This window comes from Hordeum vulgare, chromosome 2H (assembly GCF_904849725.1).
Source record: "Hordeum vulgare subsp. vulgare chromosome 2H, MorexV3_pseudomolecules_assembly, whole genome shotgun sequence".
NCBI lineage: Eukaryota > Viridiplantae > Streptophyta > Magnoliopsida > Poales > Poaceae > Hordeum > Hordeum vulgare.
The window spans coordinates 361064260-361084374 of record NC_058519.1 but is presented as its reverse complement, the minus strand read 5'-3'; the positions used below and the strand labels follow the sequence as shown (position 1 = coordinate 361084374).

The 20115-nt window shown below is 47.8% G+C and overlaps 1 protein-coding gene and 1 pseudogene across 1 annotated transcript; one reads left to right on the top strand and one right to left on the bottom strand.

The window, feature by feature from the left end:
- The first annotated feature begins 236 nt into the window (after nt 1-236).
- Nucleotides 237-1397, top strand: LOC123426295. The gene is made up of 2 exons (XM_045110104.1): nt 237-787; nt 1083-1397. The coding sequence occupies exons 1-2, from the start codon at nt 505-507 to the stop codon at nt 1145-1147; spliced, it is 348 nt and encodes a 115-aa protein (XP_044966039.1). The 5' UTR covers nt 237-504; the 3' UTR covers nt 1148-1397.
- A 14248-nt stretch (nt 1398-15645) lies between these two features.
- On the bottom strand, nt 15646-16919 carry LOC123427262 (annotated as a pseudogene).
- Nucleotides 16920-20115: the final 3196 nt, after the last annotated feature.

The window sequence follows — 20115 nt, the reverse complement described above, 5'->3', positions numbered from 1 at the left end:
CCAGCCAGTCGTCGCCCCTGTGCGAGCAGAGCAATGACAGAGCGATCATCGTTGTCTCCCCTCTGCTGCTGCTATGGCTGACGCCGCCCAAGCCATCCCTAGTCGCCAGCTGTCCCCGAACCCTTTTCCCCACGTCGTGCGGTTGCTGCCTTGCTGCCCTGCTGGCTTGCTAAGCCCCTGCCGCTGTCATTGCTTCACTCTGCCGCCTCGCTGTTGCTGGCAGAAGTTGTCGCCGTCGACCTTATCCCCAAGCGTCGGTGAGCGGCTCTGGCTATGTATGAAAGGACCATGCCGAGCCCCTGTGCATCCCAAGCCTCCCCCTGGCCTTAGCTCTTCCCCCTCGCCCAACTTGACCGAAGCTGCAGAAATTTCTGTCTATAGTGCCACGGTTGCCTCCGGTGAAATTCACCATGGCCGAAGCCCCCTAGCTGCACCCCACCGCACCAGCCGCACCCCTTGAGACCCCTCGAAGCATTGCCGCCGCTGGAGATCGTAGAAGAGCCGATGTGGACCGAAGTTTCTGAACCAGTAGAGCCTCCCGCCATTGTTGAGGCCCCGCTCAGCCCCGAGGTCTGTAGCGCCTCCAACCACCAAAAATGGATGCCTCTCATTCCCACGAGCACGTACATGGTCGGAGCGCGACGGGAGGTGCACTGTGCCGCCGGTGAGCCTCGCCGGAAAATTGCCTCTGATTTGCCACACACGCGTGGGAGGTGGGAGAAGGACCCGACAGGAGGGCCCCGCCTGTCCGTGGGAGAGCCAAGCCTCGAGGAGAGCAAACCCACTGGTGCGTTTTCCTTTTAGCAAGACATATTTTCTGTGACTGTTCCTTGAAATGCGCTTCTCTAGGGCGAAAGCGTACTTGGCCCGAAACATTTTCTTTTGTTTTGATTTTTAAAAACAGGTTTGACCAGCAGGTTTGACTGGCTATAACTTTTAATAGGAACTCCAAATCATTTGATTATTTTTCCTACTGGCTGAGAATTTCATGTAGTTTATTTGAAGATTTATTTTTAAAAAAATTCGAACAACTTTTATGTATTGTGTTGGAATTGCGTGTTGAATGATATTATTTCAAATAGGAGTTGGAGAGAGAAGTAAACCTTCAAAAGTTTTGGAGTGCAAATCTACTTCTCCACACACCTAAGGCAAGCATCCTGAATCCATGTTGGCATGTGTTGTGTGATGATGGTGGTGGTGCTTATATTGCGTAATTCGAGGCTATGTTAATATTAACATCACATGAGATAATACTTTGCATTCTTGATGCATGCTACTCACATTATATACAATAGTGAAATATGGTGATGGCATGTGCTAGTTATGAGAGGTCGTGGCATAACCTAGTCAAGCGGAACGTGATAGGTTATGGCCTGGTCATGATATGAGCACGATGATGCCGGTAAAACTTGGTTAACTCCAGTATCGACCTAGATTGAGTCTTGTGTGTGTCATACTTCAGTTTCCTGGATAATGGATTTGGTAAAGTCAGTTGTAGACCTATTATCAGTCACACACCAAGTAGAGAGGCCGGTATGAAGGTATCCATGGATATGGAATAAATCCAGTCATCCGGTTAGGGGGCATGGGTGTTTCCGGTATGGGACCGGAAGGGAATGGCCCTTCCCAGTGAGCGCGTGGTATAAATTTTTGATCCCATGCTAGTCGAGGTCGGAGCCTCCCCGTCTTATGGTTTTTCCTTGGCATCGTAGTCCGGGTGAAGCCGGGCTTCGCGGAGGGAAATCGATGTGTGTTGATTCTGAGTGTCTGCTTCTAAAATGCCGTATGCGGGATTAATCTTGTCGACTATCAGAAACCGTGAGTTGTGGGTAAAGAGTACACCCTCTATAGAGTCAAAACTATTCGAGTAACTGCGTCCTCGGTTAAGGACGTTGTTTGACGAGTCAAGTGTCGGTCCTAGAGTCGGTCTTTGGAGTATAAACGATGATAATAATAATGGTTGTGGTAAATCATATGATGATGTGGTGGATGATCATATTATGATTATTACTCTGGACTAACCCCTATGATTAGGTTGTTGGATATCCCTGAGATGGTTCTACCTCCTCGATATTCAATATTTATTATTGTTTCTTATAAGCCCTTTATGTGATGTCACTGAGATGCCCGACTATGGCATGCTCATTATCATTTCTTATAAGCCCTTTATGTGGTGTCGCTCAGACGCCCGACTGTTGCATGCTTACTTTTTCATATAAGCCCTTTATGTGGTGTCGCTCAGACGCCTGACTGTGGCATGATTACTGTTTCATATAAGCCCTTTATGTGGTGTCGCTCAGACGCCCGACTTTGGCACGCATATTATTACTTATTCAGCATTTTCATCCTTGCTCATTTATAAATCATTGGTGGAAACATAGAATATCTTCATGAATGCATCCATGAATTAAACTTTAATGACATCATATATTTGTTAGTGGAATCTGCATGCATCTCACCTGCTTAACATGTTTGTTTTCTTGATGTTTGAGAGTACATTCAAAGTACTCACTGGCTTGTCCCTGGCTATTGCCTTGGCCAGATTGCGTTTGGAGAGGAGCACGATGTCGTCAACCCCGGAACCTAGGAGTCAATGATAGCAGCCTTGTGAGATAGGAATTTATCCAAGTCAGTTGTTCCTGTGGGAATGGAGTCCCATGGGCACTAGAGAGTCCTCGAGTCGCTTCCGCTGTCAACCTTAGACTTTTATTCAACCCAGTATACCTTCATGGTCTTGTAACCCAGATTTTGTATTTTGCTTGGATATTTTGTATCAAGTAAGTGTCTACCAGCTAACAGCAATCCTGGGGCTGCTAAACACAGAGACATGCTTTCTGGAAATTATTTTCTGAAAAACACGTCGCTACATCATGTGTTGAGATCAAGATATTCCAATCCTATCATTTGAAACTCGATCTCTAGCTTCCCCAAACTGCTTTCCACCAAATCAACCTCTCCTACCCATGCATATTCTGTGAGAGAGTGATTTGTGTTGAGGAGACTATCTTTAAAAGCACAAGAGCAAGGAGTTCATTGATCTACCACGTCTATTACCTTTTGGAGGGTGGTGCCTCCTAGATTGGTTAGGTGTCGCTTGGGAGCTTCCTACTTCGTGTTGTGGAGTTGAACCAAGATGTTTGTAAGGGCAAGGAGATCGCCTAGTTCGTGAAGATTTACCGTGAGTAAGACTAGTCCACCGTGGATGGAAGCCGTGGTGGAATAGAGAAGGCCGCTTCTTTGTGGACCCTCAATGGGTGGAGCCCTCCGTGCACTCCCGCAGCCGTTACCCTCCGTGGGTCGAAGTCTCCACTAACATGGACGTACGATAGTGCCACCTATCGGAACTATGCCAAAAATCATTGTGTCAACCTCATGCATTTGATCTTCCTAACCTCTACTCCTTTACATGTGCAAAGTCATTACTTCTCCGATGCCATATATGTTGACCATATATGTAGAACTACTGGGTCTATGCCCTCCTAGTATATAGGTTATGCTAGAAATTTTATCTTGACAAGTAGTCTATTCACCCCCCCCTCTAGACAAATCTTCTATCGATCCCTCAACTTATCACTAACTTCTAAGGGACAACCGAGAAACCGCCTACCAATGTCGAATCCCTCCATGCATACATGTAAAGCGGGAGTGTGTCCCTGCACACAACTTAGCTTTTGGTACTTCTCAGTGGCGCAAAACTCGGAATCGAACTCATGTTGCGGAAATCTGCTGGAGTCATACTCTGGATCCAGCAATTGATAACTCTCCTAAGAGAGATGGGGGTCCAACTCAGGACGTATTGAGTGAGTTGCTTGCTTTCGGACGCGCTAAAAAGATGAGGAATGATTGGGATGTGACAAGACGATTCGGGTCCGTAGTACACCGGCCTCCAGATGACCTTTGGCAAGTGCTCGACGGTGACTCCCGTCATAGCGGCGCCGCCAATGGCGTTGCCAAGAGCAATTGTATGAACCGGGGCAGCCCCACTGAAACCATCATCACCACTCGTCTGCATTCCCCCAATATCAGCGCCACGCTAGGGAATTCGGGGGGGGGGTACAGATTTGGAGGCTATTTAGCAATTTGGGGAAGATGGGGTAAGTATAGGGATGTGATAGTGGTCGAGGGAACTATTTATCACACTCTGCTGTGTACACACACGTTTTCCCAATACATATGGGTGATAAACGGCCGCTCTCCAAGAACCCAAAAAAACGTTATCCTGATAGAGATGTGGGCGGCTACCGAGATAGCGGCTAACGGATAGGAGGTCAATCCCCATTCGATCGGCGGTGTCGGCATTATAGGAAGTCCATCTCCGGTCGATCGGCGGTGGTGTCATGAGAGGAGGTCAATCCTTGGTCTACGACGGGAGATACAGTAGGACCTCAATCCTCGTGGTCGGTGTCGGCGTGAATTGAGCATGTCCCTCGCGCTCGTAGGCGGGATAGTGGAGCCCAGACTTCACGCAGGTGCCCCGCTAAGCTCTCCTCCAAGACCATGTTGTCTCGTCGTGCCGCTATTAATTAAGGTATTCTTTTTGTTGAGTGGCCTAATTAAAGTATTAAATTCATGTAAGGGCACTAGTGATGATACATGTAAATTGGCTGGTCCTTGATTAGTGTCATTGCACAACTGGCCAACATTATGTAGCGCCCTCTATAAATTTTGAAAATAAAATGTTGTGATTTATTCACGCATCTTTGTGCATCCATGATCCATATATTAATGTTTTTTTAATTATCCATCGCATGTGCAGATGGAACAATCTGAATGGATGGGGGATCGAACAAGCTCAAGGTATCTGGATGGCATGCAGGAGTTCATGGCTTTCGTTGAATTGACAAAGAAAAGAATTGACGAAGAAGATTACGTCCTCTGTGCATGCAAGGATTGTACCAATATGGTGTCACTTCCAATTGATATGGTCGAGTTACACGTATACAAGAGTAGATTCATGGGTGGATAGACATGATGGACTAGACACGGTGAAGAGTCAATTATGGATGAAGGTAACAACCTGCATGTTGTCAAGGTACCAAACCCCAATCAGAGTCGCATGGATGTTGAATTTAACCTCGGGGCACAGATGTCAAGCTACACACAGAAGACTGGCATGCCAAAATCTCCGAAGAAAAACCAAGAGTGTCAAGCAGACGACACCGACCTTGATGATATGCCACATTTTGCTGCTACGATTGCAGATTTCGAGGGCCGAGAATCAGATATAGACAAGTACAAGAAGCTGCCAACCATTGATGCACCCTCCAAGGAATTTTTGTATCCATGTTGCCAAAAGAAATATTCCAAGTTGAGTGTCACACTGGCGCTTCTTATATTTAAAGCACAAAGCGGTCTATCAAACAAGACATTCACAGTGTTGTTGAGTCTTTTCAAAGACATTCTTCTAGAAGATAATGTGCTCCTCAAAAGCACGAACGAACGAAGAAAGTTGTTTGTCCATTGGAACTTGAATTCCAGAAGATACTCGCTTGTGTGAACAATTGTATGTTGTACCATGGTGCCTACAAATATTTTCTTTCATGTCCCATATGCAAGGATGCATGATACAAGCGCATGAGAGAAAATGACAATTTCAAAATGGACAAAGAGATCAAGGCAGGAATCCCGTTCAAGGTTGTTTGGTACTTGCCTATAGTTCGAAGGTTGAAGCATTTGTTTGCAAATCCTAGAGAGAAAAAGAGGTTGTGGTGGTATCATGATGAGAAAACTGCGCAGGAATATACGAGGCACCCGAAAGATGGAGCTCAGTGGGAACAAATCGCAAAGAGGTTTAAAGACTTTGCACAGGATCCTAGAGACATATGTCTACGGGAGTGTACTGGCGGATTTAATCCATTTGGTGATATGAGCACCCAACACATCACCTGGCTCGTGCTTCTGTGGATATATAGCCTTCCTCCTTGGTTGTGTATGAACAAAAAATACATCATGATGTCGATGATTATCCAAGGCCTGAAGCAACCTAGAAATGATATCAACATTTACGTTTAGCTACTCGTAGAAGAACTGTTGACATTATGGAAGCCTTGTGTGAACTATTATGATGCCTACAAAAAGGAGTTTTTCCGGCTAAATGCGCTGCTGGTGCACATTTTTCAAGATATGCCGGCATTAGGCAACACATCAGGGCAGAAAATAAAGGGACTATTAGGATGTGTCACATGCATGGATAGGAGAGCGAGTAGATTTCTTTCCAACTCGTGCAAAACTGTGTACTTGCATCATCGTAGGTTCTTAAAGAGACACCACACTTACCGAAAAATGACAGCTGAATTTGATGGTACGCTAGAGAACGGAACGAGCCTAAGACGCAATGTTGGGAAGGTACTCCACACCATGCATGGTAAAAAATATGAAAGTTGTTCTTGGCAAGGGATCTGGTTCAACATAAAAAAACACCCAGGGACCAAGTGTTTAAGACAAAATCAGTCTTCTGGGAATTACCTTACTAGGAGTTCCTAAGTGTATGTCATTTCACTGATGTCATGCACGTAGAGAAGGACGTCTGTGAAAGCATCCTTGGTACTTCTCTCAAGATTAAAGGCAAAAGAAAGGATTGTCACAGTGTATGATTCGATATGCTTGGTGATCAATCACATCGCATGAATGAAGGTGAAGATGATGACAAATTCACTGCGGAAGAAGTAAAAGTGTTCTTCGAATTTTTGTCGTCAATTACGGCACCCTCTTCCTACTACGCAAACATTAGAAGTCTCGTGGATGACAGCTTGTCTAAAAAGAAGTTGTCTCACATGAAGTCACATGATTGCCATGTAATGTTGACACAAATCCTCCCAGTGTCCATAAAGAATATGATGCACATAGACATAAGAAACACACTGATTAATCTCTATGATTTCTTCAACAAACTATGGCGGAAGGTGGCAGATGTTGAAGAGCTAGATCGTATGCAAGCTGATATTGCAAGAATATTGTCAAACTTAGAGATGTTCTTCCCAATGCCATTACTTGATGTCATGGTCCATATCACCATGCACTTTGTTGATGAGATAAAGTATTGTGGTCATGTTTTCTTTGCAACATGTATCCCTTTGAGCGGTACATGGGAATATTGAAGCGCTATTGTCAGAATCGATGTCATCCAGAGGCAAGCATCCTACAAGGTTATACCACGAAGGAGGTGGTTGAGTTTTGCACCAAATACATGAAACTTAGACCTATTGGTGTGCCCTTCCCTCGCCACGACGAATGGCTGGCTGGTAAAACTGGTGCTTGTTGGCCGATCAAGCCCATTTGACAGTATTGTTTAACAGTCCGATACTCGAATTTTATGTTGCAGAACACGTGAAGGATATATGACAAAGCAACTTACCTAATGTGCTTTCACCAACTGTCGAGACAAATGCACACAATAAGGTCTACGTAAGATGGTTGAAGGATCGTTTGGCACATGGATCCAATCATGACCTTGCAACATGGTTGGAACAAAAGCCATCAACGACGATTATGAAGTACGAGGCGTACGACATAAATGGAAAATGTTCTACACCGAGGAACGTGATAGTAAGACCTCATATCAGAACAACTCTATTCAAATAGAATGCCTAACTATAGACAATGATGATAAACAAGTGTATTATGGAACCATCAAAGAGATTTGGGAGCTTGACTATGTGTAATTGAAGGTGGCATTATTTAAGTGCAGATGGGTCCGTCTTGGCAGTGCAAAGGTCGATGCCTACAGGAACACATAGGTTGACAGCAGAAATATGGCATATGACAAGTACCTTTTTATTCTTGTCAGCAATACTACCAAGATTTTCCATGTGCCACACACCGTGCATAAGTATTGCCATGTAGTGATGTATGGCAAGAGGAGGATACTAGGCATCAAGAATGTTTGTGATGTGGAGGAGTACAATCAATATGATGAGTGGCCACCTAAGGGGCCACGCGACATAAAAGAGGAGAAGCGTAAAATCATGAGAAACCTAAGTTAATTAGGGGTCAACCTAATGATCGCAATCACCCCATGTACATGGGAATTCATTCAAAAAAGTAAGCATTATGTCCATTATACTGAATTGTTGCATGTAGTGAATCATGACCGATGTGTACTAAGTTTGTTCTATTAGAAGTTTTGCATGTACTGTATTGCAAGGTATGCATGGCCTTACATTGACCTAGATTAATATGTTGTTAACCCTAGCAGTGAATTTGAACTATTTTTGATCATTTACCCTATAGATAGAATGCTCAATTGATCTTACTCTGGTATGTATAAAAAGAACATGTGCAATGTGGTTTACGAATCGCACACGGTTCATTCGCTCAACCCATGTCCCTCACAAACCATGGTGATGACCCCTAATGTGCGTAACATGCGTGATGCGTTATGATTGGCCAAAACCTAGGCCACACGGATCATTTGTCTGCACCATAGGATGCACCCTGATTGAATATCAGTCATTATTCCTCTCGTCAACACACGTTGTTGAAGTTGGGATTTTATTTATATGCACTAAATGCCCCGTAAGTGCTAAAATGGCTTAAATATAGGAAACGATCCCAGAAATGCTCCTGGAAATCAAACCTGACATATATTGATGATTGACGACCATGGGAAAAATTGGAAGAGAGGTGATGAAGACACTATCGATTGGAGTTTGATTTGCTCCTTCACCCTTTGAAACTGCGATCCTTGTACTGAGATGCTATGGTTTCCAAGGAGGGATTATCCTAACTTCTGTCAAGGTGTACCAAACTTTTTCCATGTTGTCTCAAGATCACGCCATGATGACACACCAATTTTTGTGACTTTGTGAGTCCGTCTGCATTTCCTGTAATTAAATTACCGACATTTATTGTGTAGGTGGATGCATATCCCATCTGAAATGTTTGGAAATTCTTCTCATTGGTTGGACAATGATGAAAATCATGCAAAGGGACACACAAATCATTTGTAAGAGATTCTTTGCCAACACCCACATGCAGTCGCAGTTGGTATTTTCTTTATATGCACTAATAATGCATGGTAAATGCGAAAAAATGACTTAGATATAGCAAACGAGGCATGTAATCCACCAAAATATCAATAATAGGAGTACAATGGTGTTTGCATACCAAGGAAAAAATAGATGCGAAAAGATGAGGTTGGCACCCATTAGAGTCCATAACGCCAACTCTACTTTTGGAAACTATGATCCTTCTTGTGAGATGCCTTGGTTTCCAAAGGGGCAGTCATCACAACGTCCGCCAGACATTACCAAAAAATTTCCATGGGTATTCACATCATGCCACGATGACACACCTGTTTTCATGATTTTGGAATGCATTTCCATTTCATCCAATTAAATTATTTTATCCTATTTGTTGGTTTCGTTTGGTTCCACCATACTTTATTTGCTCTAGTTTGGTTTTAAAAACTTTGGTTTGTTGGATGAATTTATCCTATCTGTGTGACTGATCATACGTTTTATCCTATGTGATGCTACGATATCATCTTTTAGCTATCCTTGTGATGATCACTCACCTATCTTGTTGGTGTCATGTGCATTGCTATTACTTTTACACACCACCAAGATGTATGTGACATGGAAGAGTAACCCATGATCCTAATCGATTGTGCATTTACATTCAAATGCAAATTTTAAATAATGCACAAATTTAGGAGGAGGTCTTGCTTTTCACATAGTTCTCAAAGCGTCGATGCTAATCATTGATTATATCTTTTGTCGAAGCTTTGATCTATATGTTGTCATGAATTACCAAAAAGGAGGAGATTGAAAGCACAATTGCTACCAAGGGTGGGTTTGATAATTGCTCACAACATATGCATCATTGGACTAATGTGTTTTCCAAGTATATTTGAGAAAAGTTCAAAAGATGATATGGCTTAAGGTTTATGTGGAGATACCACTTGATGCAAGAAAGCAATAATATTGGCTCAAGCTTCAATCTAGAAGACTTATCATTTTATATTTGTGAGAAATCACTTTTGAGTCCATAGGAAAGCCAATACTATTAAAAGGGGTGAGGTAGTAAAATGAACTGATTCCTCAAATGCTCAAAGTTAGCCACCAAAAGACTCAGTCATTTTTTCCACATATCCACTCTGTCAAGTTTGACATTCAGAAATTTGGTGTCACCAACATTTCCGCTTTGGACACACCGAGTTTGAACCTCAGACAAAACCCTAGCCATTCCCACCAAATCGGTGCAACTGAAACTGCATCGGTGCTACGGAGTTCAGTGTGACCAACATTCTATTGCCAAGATACACAAAATTGGAATTTCCGAGTTTGCGTATCGGTGCCACCGAGTTTGGACATCTAACAGTTATTCACCTTTTCGGTGCCACCGAGTTCTATATATCGGTCGCACCGAGATTCAAAAGTTCACACCTTTAGTGCTAGTCGATACCACCGAGTTTCCAACTTCGGTGTCACCGAGTTTGCCTTTTTGTGTGTAACAGTTGGATTTTGGATCCTTCCTATATATACCCCTTAACCCACCTCTCATTCGTGGGAGAAGCACTCAGAATACACAGTTCATTTCTAGATCCATTTTCTGAGAGAGAACCACCTACTCATGTGTTGAGACCAGGAATTCCAATCCAATCATTTCAAACTTGATCTCAAGCCTCCCCAAACTTCTTTCCACCAAATCAACCTCACCCACCCATGCATATTCCGCGAGGGAGTGTTTCGTGTTGAGGATACTATCTTTAGAAGCACAAGAGCAAGGAGTTCATTGATCTACCCCATCTATTACCTTTTGGAGGGTGGTGCCTCCAAGATTGGTTAGGTGTCGCTTGGGAGCCTTCTACTTCATGTTGTGGAGTTGAACTAACATGTTTGTAAGGGCAAGGAGATCGCCTACTTCATGAAGATCTGCCGTGAGTAAGGCTAGTCCTCCATCGCTGGAAGCTGTGGTGGGACAGACAAACTTCGTGGACCCTCCAAGGGTGGATCCCTTCGTGGACTCTCCAAGGGTGGAGACCTTCATGGACTCTCGCACCCGTTACCCTCTGTGGGTTGAAGTCTCCACTAACATGGACGTATGATAGCGCCACCTATCGGAACCTTGCCAAAAATCGCCGTGTCAACCTCATGCGTTTTATATCCCTACCTTAATCCTCTATTTACACTTGCATGTTTACATTCTGCTGCTATACTATTAGAACTGCAGGTGTAGGGTGTACTTGACTTGTTATAACTGTCGTAGCTGCCTCTCAAGTAAAATTTGGAGAAGGCAAAATATTTATCTTGTCAAGTAGTATAATCACCCCCCCCCCTCTAGACATACTTTCGATCCTACAAGTGGTATCCGAGCCTTGGTCTCCATTTCATTGGTTAGCAACCTAGGAGAGTACAACATCTAGTGAGGGAAATTATCATTCTAGAGGTCCTTACTTCGATGGCACTAATTTTGCTAGTTGGAAGCATAAAATGAAAATGCACATACTTAGTTTTAATCCTCATGCTTGGGTTGTTATTCGTGTTGGTGCGCAAGGTAACTTATTTGGATAAGGGCATGAACCAGATTGTGATGCGATTGCAGATGAACTGAAGATGTTGCAACTTAATGCTCAAGCCTGCGATATCATCTTCAACTCCCTTTGCCCGAAATAGTTCAACAAAATCAGTTGTTTTGAGAATGCAAAAGAAATTTGGGATACTTTGGTTGCTATGCACGAAGGTATTGATTCTTCCAGAGAATCTAAGTTGGATGTGCTTCAAAGTCAGCTTGACAAGTTCAAGATGAAGGATGGTGAACGAGTCACTAAAATGTACTCTAGGCTAGCTCTCATCACCAATGAGATTGCCGGCTTAGGAAGCGAAGAGATGAACGGAAAAATCATCATCAAGAAGATACTTAGAGCTCTTGATGGCAAGTATGACACAGTGTGCACATTGATCCAAATGATGCCAAACTACAAAGATCTCAAGCCAACTGAAGTCATTGGTAGGATTGTTGCTCATGAGATGTCACTCAAGGACAAAGATGAGCTGCACAACAAGTCAAGCGGTGCTTATAAAGCTTCATGTCATGCTCCCGCTACTTCAAAAGACAATCTTGTCACTCATGAAGAGATAAGCCTCATGGATAGAAAATTCAACAAGTTCTACAAGAGTAGAGGCAAAGATAGAAGATCAAGTTCAAGACATGATGAGAAGCGTTCGCCCAATCGTGACCCAAACTGCTACAATTGTAGGAAACCCGGACACTACTCAAATGAGTGCTCGGCTCCCTACAAAAGAATATAAGAGTTACCTCAAAGACGAAGCTCAAGAGATGAGTCAACTCGTAGAGAGAGAAGGAGTAGAGAAGATCACTATGAACGAAGACACTCACGGAGAGGCAAGGAATCGGAGAAGAAGGACAAATACACCAAGATCAGTTCCAGAAGAAGACATCAAGCTCATGTTGGTGAATGGATCTCTGGCTCCAAGTCTGATCACCACTCCGACAGAATCTATCACTCCTACTCCGACTATAGTCGAGATGAAGGTGTTGTCGGGATTACACTTGTTTCAACCAACTCCTATGACTTATTTGATTCACCAAATGAGGGAGTCGGAAACTGCTTGATGGCTAAAGGCCCCAAGGTATCACATCCCGAGTATCTTGATTTTAATAGTGATGAGTTAGACTTGTTAGGAGAAGATGACTTGCTTCTAGATAAAATTAGTGATTGCACTGAAAATGAACTTGATATTTATCATGCTAGTCAAGAAAAATCAAATGATGATGATAAGAAAGAAATTGAACGACTAACTCAAGAATTAAAATCCCTTAAGTTAGCTCACGAGACTACTCTAGAAGATCATAGAGAGCTTGCAAGAACCCATGAGAAGCTACACTTCGAGAAGATCAACTTGGAGGAAGAGCATGAGTTCTTAAAAGCGATTAATGATGATCTTCGAAAGAAGAGTTCTTCTTATCTAGCCAAATGATTACTCTTGTCTAACTTTGTTCCACAAATTAAACCTAGGAACACTAGTAACAAAGGCAAGAAGGTTTCTTCATTTAGTAACAACAATGCTAAAGCTAAATCCAATAATGTTGTTGCTAGTAACTCTATTGATTCCACTAACGATTCTCTTAGACAAGTTACACTTGAGCAAGAAACTGATCTATTGAAAGGGATTATAGAGAGAGGTATCTTCAAGAGTCTTACAGGAAGTAAGAAATTTGAGGAAATTGTGCGCAGGCAAGGAGGACATCGGAAGAAACAAGGTGTTGGCTACTTCAACGTCAACGGAGATGTTTGGGAAGAAAGTCCATATCCCACTACCAAGTTTGTTCCCCAAGAAGAGAAGTGTGATTCAACTCCTTCCGAAGGAATGAGCTCACAAGATGACCTTCTACCACTAGACCACAAAGGCAAGGGAAATCTTCAAGATGACATTGACCTATTTGAAGAAGAACCCCAAGCCAACGTCAAGTGGATTCCCAAGGATACTACTAGCTCTACCTCAACAAGTTATACCATAACTCCAAGGATTCCCATCAATTTGGTGTGGATTCCCAAGAGGAAGAACTAGAAACTCTTGAGGGGTGAGTCTGCCAATGTAATTCCCTCTTATTCATTTTGGCAAGAACTATATTCAATCAACCTCAATCAAATGCATTATTTCAAGGAGTCACACATTCCCTCAAAGGTAAGCAAGGAACAAGGTAATTAATGCATCTTTGGACATTATCCCATGTGTGCTTCACTCCATGTCCATAGATATTCTTGCATATGTTCCTTTTTCTTTGGGACTAACCCATGTATGTGAGAAGAGTATGAAATCAACAAGGATTGCTCCAAACTCAAGATGATCTTCATCAACATTGAGCATCCACCACTACTTCACCTACTTGATGTCTTGTATGACAAAACCCAAGGTTAGTTGATCCCTCTTAGTGGTGATATCATATCAAGGGGGAGCTTTACTCGAAGACTTGAGTATAAGCATCTTCTAAGGTGTCGGGGGGATAACCTCGGGTAGTCTAAAGAAGACGATACAACGTTTCAAAAAACATCGGGGGAGTTGTCCCCGATACGCCATACCCCGCGAATCAACAAAGAAAGAAGACTCTTGTCTATCGGCTGCAGACTGCTGGCTGTCGGCTGCTGGCTACAGACTGCTGCGTGTCCGACTAGAACCCGCCTGGCTGCAACATGTCCCGCTGGAGACCTGTTCGACTAGAACCCATCCGACTGGAGCCCGTCCAGCTGCAGCCTGTCCGGCTGGAAACCTGTCTGACTTGAAACCGTCGAGCTAGAACCCGTCCTGCTGCAAACTGTTCGACTAGAAACCAATGAGGGTGGAGCCCAACGAGGACAACTACAACGTTCCATCACACATGACGAGAGGATTTTGCAGCCTGCATCACTGCGTCTCGACAGTCCAGTCTGCATCACTATGCACCGGTCACCTCCAATAGTGAAGCTAGGCCAGGCGGGCCCCCTCACCCATCATGTCCAGCTATAAAGGTTAGGCCACGCGGGCCACCCCTTGTCCTCTCGGCACCCCTTTATAAGGTGACCCAGGGAGCCATCCCACGGGGAGCAGGACAGGATGAGGCACACACACACGCGGGAGAGGATTCTCCCCGACTCCCCCTATCTCTCATTCCCCACTCTCCAGGAGAAGAGGAGTGCTCCCAGCCTCCTTCTTCCTCCACACAGCTCAAGGAGCACCATGTACAACCATAGGCTCTCCCTAAATACCATACATGCAGGAGTAGGGGTGTTACCTCCACACAAGGGCCACGAACCTGGATGAACCACCGCGTGTTGTTTACCAACCCGTTCCGAATCTCCACGGTAGCCTTGCTCTCACCTGTCTAAGCCAGCCCATGGCATCTGTCCCGGAAATACCACGACATAAGGATATGAACACATTAGTGCTTATGTAAAAATGGTAACCCCACTTGTGGTTAACAATAAGCATGACCTATGATCAAGTATTCTTACTTGGCTCCTGTGTCAATATACTCACATATAGATGACTTTGTCATCGACCAAGTGCTTGATAGCTGCTAGGATGTTTGTGCATGTTTTCATCATTCTTTTTGTGTGAGCATGTTGGTGTGCATGTGTTTGATCATTCGAGGACGTCCAATTGTTGTTATTTGGCTTCTGATTTACCTTTTGCCAATTGAATGGACAAGAATGTCTAGGACCCTTCTCTAGCTATCTATGCTATCTCATCTAAAGTTCTATTCATGTTTTATCACAAAACTTGAAAAAGCACATGTCGATCCCTCTGTGCGAAGGTGCACTCGGAGTTCCGTATCTTTAAAGGCTGCGTTTCAAAACCTCTTTGAAAAACTCGGTGTGACCAACTCGACAAAGTCGTGCCTGCACCGACTGACCGTCGATCTGTACGTGCATGCATGCATGCAGTTGGTATGTGCGTGACTTGTCCCACTGGATTACTCATGTGACGTCATGGGCAGCTGCTGCACTACGTGCGTGCACGCGCCTTGCCGCCACCATGGCCCCGGCCGGCTGCACTGCGTGCATGCGCGCTAGGCCAGCTGCCCGGGTGACCGGCTGCATGCTGGCCAGCGGCGCTACAGTCGTCCACGGCTGCCGTTCCACCCACGCGCTCGCGTGCCTGTGTCCTCGCCATAGCCGACCGCGCTTCGCGTGACTTTGGCTACTCACGCCCCGCCCGTGCGCGCCAGTTGCTGCTCAGCCCCTGCGAGCCGGCCCGTGCGTGCGCCGTCTCCGCACCCGCGACGCCGCGTTCGGGCCTCGCCGGCCGACTCCACCAGCGCTCCGGCTACCTCTAGCGTACACTCGCGTCGGTTCCCCGAGCCACCTTCTACGCGCACATGCCTTCCCAGTCGGCAGCTACATGACTGCCTAGTTTGCCGCTCCTCATCGCCCCGGGCCAGATGCTGCCTTGCGGCCGTCGGCCGGCCCTACCTTTGCCCGGCTCTGCTCCTCTCCATGCCGCCTCTTGCGCTGACCCGACGCTGCCGACCTGCCTCGCCCCGAGCGCCTCCGGCCGCACCGCACACGTCCGGCTGCTCCCGCGTGTCCGCATGAGCTCGCGGTGCCTCCCACGCTGGTCGGCTGGCACGTCCGCACCCAGCTGTCGTGATCACGTCGTGCCGCCTGCTCTGCCAGCAGCCGGCTCCGTGCGGCTGCTCCGTCGTCGCCCCATCAGTCATGGTTGCGGCCCCGTAGCTCGGTCGCCCTGGTTCCTCAACCGCTGCGCCCACCGAACCTTCAGTTCGGTGCGACTGCGCCGGCTCCCCCCCCCCCCCCCCCCCCCCCCCCCGCGTGCCTCCGTGCCCTACACCAGCCTCGGCATGCCCTCGCACTGCGTCGGTCGACCTCCCGTGTCCCAGCCGCCGGGTCACCACGCCCGTACGCCCGTGCCCTCCCGGGCTAACTGCTAAAAGGAGTCAGCTCCAACATGCTCAAATAGTAAAGTCAAAGGGGTGGGCCGACTGCAAAAAAATTGATCAAGAGAAGACGAGAAAATGCAGCTGGCAAGAAAGAAGAAGAGAGGCGACATGCGCCTGCCCATCAACGTGACCGCTCGGTCGGCTCGCCCGCCCGCGTCGCGGTCTGGCCACTGGCCAGTCGAGCCGCCTACTTTGACATCGAGCCGACCCGGTCGCCCATCCGCTCTGTCGTTTGACTATCGGGCCTAGCCGGCTACCACAGCCATTGAAAGCCAAAGGCTCGGCGGGCAGACCCAATGGGCATGTCGGCGCGCTTCGCTCACAGAAGGCCGTGCCGGCTATCATCGACAACAACAATATCGTCTACACTAAAGCAATGAGAGCACCCGTCCGTGCATCCTCACACCGCGCGCAAAAGCAAATACTCCGAGCAGCAATCGGGGGTCCATCACCGCATTTATTTCAGCTACTTTGATGTTCACCCGGCGCGAGCTAGTCTCAGCCTGGGTGCTGGCCATTTGGCCCGATTCGTTCCTCCCTGCAGGCTAAGATAGAAGCGTCTATAGTACCAAAGGCCCACTCTTCGTCTCAGCTACAGACCCTATCACGTCTGTCTGGCTAGGAAGAGCAAAAGCTGAAGGTCACCTCGTAAACAACAGCCGGGTAGAAAACGGCTTGGGCGAACCAACCGTTTCCTTCGTGAAATTTCTACCCGGTCGAGCCTGCTCCCGGAATCAGAGTAATGTGCGCTCCCCTCTGCGGCCTACTCTTCGTCTCAGCTAGAGACCGTATCGTGGTGAGCAAAAGCCAAAGAGCCGAGGAGACATGAAATGACCCAAGGTGCTCACACAAATCCGAGTCGACACTCCACCCGCATAAAACTTGTGCGACCAAAGTTAAATATTTGATAAAACTACACTAACTAACTTTGTCTCTTGCACGATCGTCTTCGCGACGAACTACCATCGCATGTCGGCTGCTTGCTGCAGACTGCAGATTGCCGGCTGTAGGCTGCCGGCTGCGGGCTACTGGCTGCACACTGCTGGATGTCGGCTACACACCGTCCGGCTACCGGCTGGAACCAGTCCGGCTGTAGGCTGTTGGCTGGAGACCTGTCCGGGTGGAGCACGCCCAGTGGAAGACAACTACACCGGCTGTAGTTTGTAGCCGGCCGCCATCAACAACCTTTTTGCTACACCAACAACAAGAAGCCTCAGTACAACTCTTCGAGTCGCCCGTAGGCTCGTAGGCTACACCTAGTGGGTGCGGTGGCGCGCCCCCACTGGAAGAAAGCTTCACCGGCTGCTGCCCGCAGCCAGTCGCCATCGGAAACCTTTTTGCTACACCAACACCAAGAAGCATCCGCATGACTCTTTGAATCGCCCGGAGGCTCGGAGGCTACACCCAGGGGGTGCGCAAGCGCGCCCCCACTGGAAGAAAGCTACGCCGGCTGCAACACGCAGCCGGCCGCCATCGGCAACCTTTTTGGTACACCAACAGCAAGAAGCCTCCGCATGACTCTTCGACTCGGCTGGGGGATCGGAGGCAACACCTAGTGGGTGCACTGACGCGCCCTCACTAGAAGAAAGCTACGTCGGCTGCTGCCCGCAGCCGGTCGCCATGGGCAACATTTTTGCTAAACCAACAGCAAGAAGCCTCCGCATGACTCTTAGAGTCACCCAGAGGCTACACCAAGTGGGTGCACTGGCGTGCCCCCACTTGAAGAGATCTAGGCCGGCTACACTCCGCAGCCGGTCGCCATCAGCAACCTTTTTTCTACATCGACAACATGAAACCTCCGCATGACTCTTCTAGTCTCCCGGAGGCTCGGAGGCTACACCGAGTGGGTGCGGCGGCGCACCCCCGCTGGAAGAAAGCCATGTCAACCTGAGAAGAGGGCACAAGCAAAATCAGAGGACAAGGAGTTGGCCCGGTTGGCATGCAGCCGCGTAGCCGGCCCGAATCTCGAAGGCTACACCCAGTGGGTGCGCTGGCGCGCCCCCACTAGAAGAAAGACGTCGCCAGCTGCAACCCACATTGGCCGCCATCGGCAATCTCAGCCATGACAGCGGCAGTGCTTCATGCGCAAGAGCCATCGGACACCGCGTCCGCATAAGGCAGTGCCCCGCGCACAAGAGACACGGGACTCCGTGTCCATGCAAGGTAGCGCTTCGCGCGCAAGAGCCACTAGACTTCGCATCCGCGCATGGCAGTATCCCGCACACTAGAGCCAGTGGACTATGCATCCAGGCACGGCAGCGCTTCGAGCGCAAGAGCCGCCGGACTCCGCGTCCGCACATGGAAGTGCCCCGCGCACAAGAGCCAGTGGACTTCGCATCCACGCACGGGAGCGCTTCACGTGCAACAGCCAGTGGACTCAGCGTCCACGCGCGGCGGCGCTTCACACGCAAGAGCCGCCGAACTTTGCGTCCGCTCTTGGCAGTGCCCCACGCACAAGAGCCATTGGTCTCCGCGTTCGCACATGAACACGTTTCACGCGCAAGGGCCACCGGAATGTGCGTCCGCGCTTGGTAGTGCCCCGTGCACAAGAGCCAGCGAACTCCGCGTCCGCACACGGTAGCGCTTTGTGCGCAAGAGCCGACGGACTCCTCGTCCTCGCCTGGCCGTGTTTCGACACTGTCATTTTCTACGACAACATCTACAAGCCAGCGCCCGACTCTTCGAGTCTCACGGAGCCTCATAGGCTACTGTCTAGGGGATAACCCTGGGTAGGCTAAATAAGACGATACAATGTTTCCAAAACCATCAGAGGAGTTGTCCTCGATACGTCATACCCCGCGAATCAACAAAGACAAGACTGTTGGCTGCTGGCTGCAGACTGCTGGCTACCGGCTGCTGGTTGTAGGCTGCAGTCTACTAACTGGAGGTTGCACACTGCTGGCTGCCGGCTAAAGACTGCTCCCTGTCCGACTGGAACCCGTCCGACTGGAGCCGAGTGGAGACATGTCCGACTCGAAACCATCCGATTGGAACCCGTCCGACTGGAGACCATCCGGCTGCATCTTGTCCTGTAGCAGCCTGCCGGCTGGACAAGTCTCCGACTGGAACCCGTCCGGATGGAACTTGTCCGGCTTAAGATTGTCCGACTGGAAACCTGTGCGAGTGGAGACCAGTGAGGACAGCTGCACCGTCCCATCAGACGGGAAAGGAGGACCCTGCAGCCTACATCACTGGGCCCGGCAGTCCGGTCTACATCACCGTGCACCGGTCACCTCCAACAGTGAAGTTAGGCCAGGTGGGCCCCCCTCACCCATCATGTCTAACAGTAAAGGTTAGGACCCGTGGGCACCCCTTGTCCTCTGGGCACCCCTTTATAAGGTGACCTAGGGAGCCAGCCCACGGGGAGTAGCATAGGAGGAGACACACACGCACACGGGGGAGGATTCTCCCTGACTCCCCCATTCTCTCATTCCCCACTCTCCAGGAGAAGAGGAGTACTCCCAGCATCCTTCTTCTTCCTCCACACAGCTCAAGGAGCACCATGTACAACCATAGGATCTCCCTAAATAGCATACATGCAGGAGTAGGGGTGGTTCCTCCACACGAGGGCCCTGAACTTGGGTAAACCATCGCGTGTTGTTGGCCAACCCGTTCCGGATCTCCACGGCGGCCTTGCTCTCACCTCTCTAAGCCACCCCATGGCATATGTCCCGTAAATACCACGACATAAGGATACGAACACATTAATGCTTA

Bases quoted from the DNA above. Each gene is read 5' to 3' on its own strand.
- LOC123426295 (XM_045110104.1), top strand. From the start codon at position 505: ATGTGGACCGAAGTTTCTGAACCAGTAGAGCCTCCCGCCATTGTTGAG. The intron at 788-1,082 runs GTGCGTTTTCCT...TATTTCAAATAG, and splicing joins CGAGGAGAGCAAACCCACTG to GAGTTGGAGAGAGAAGTAAA.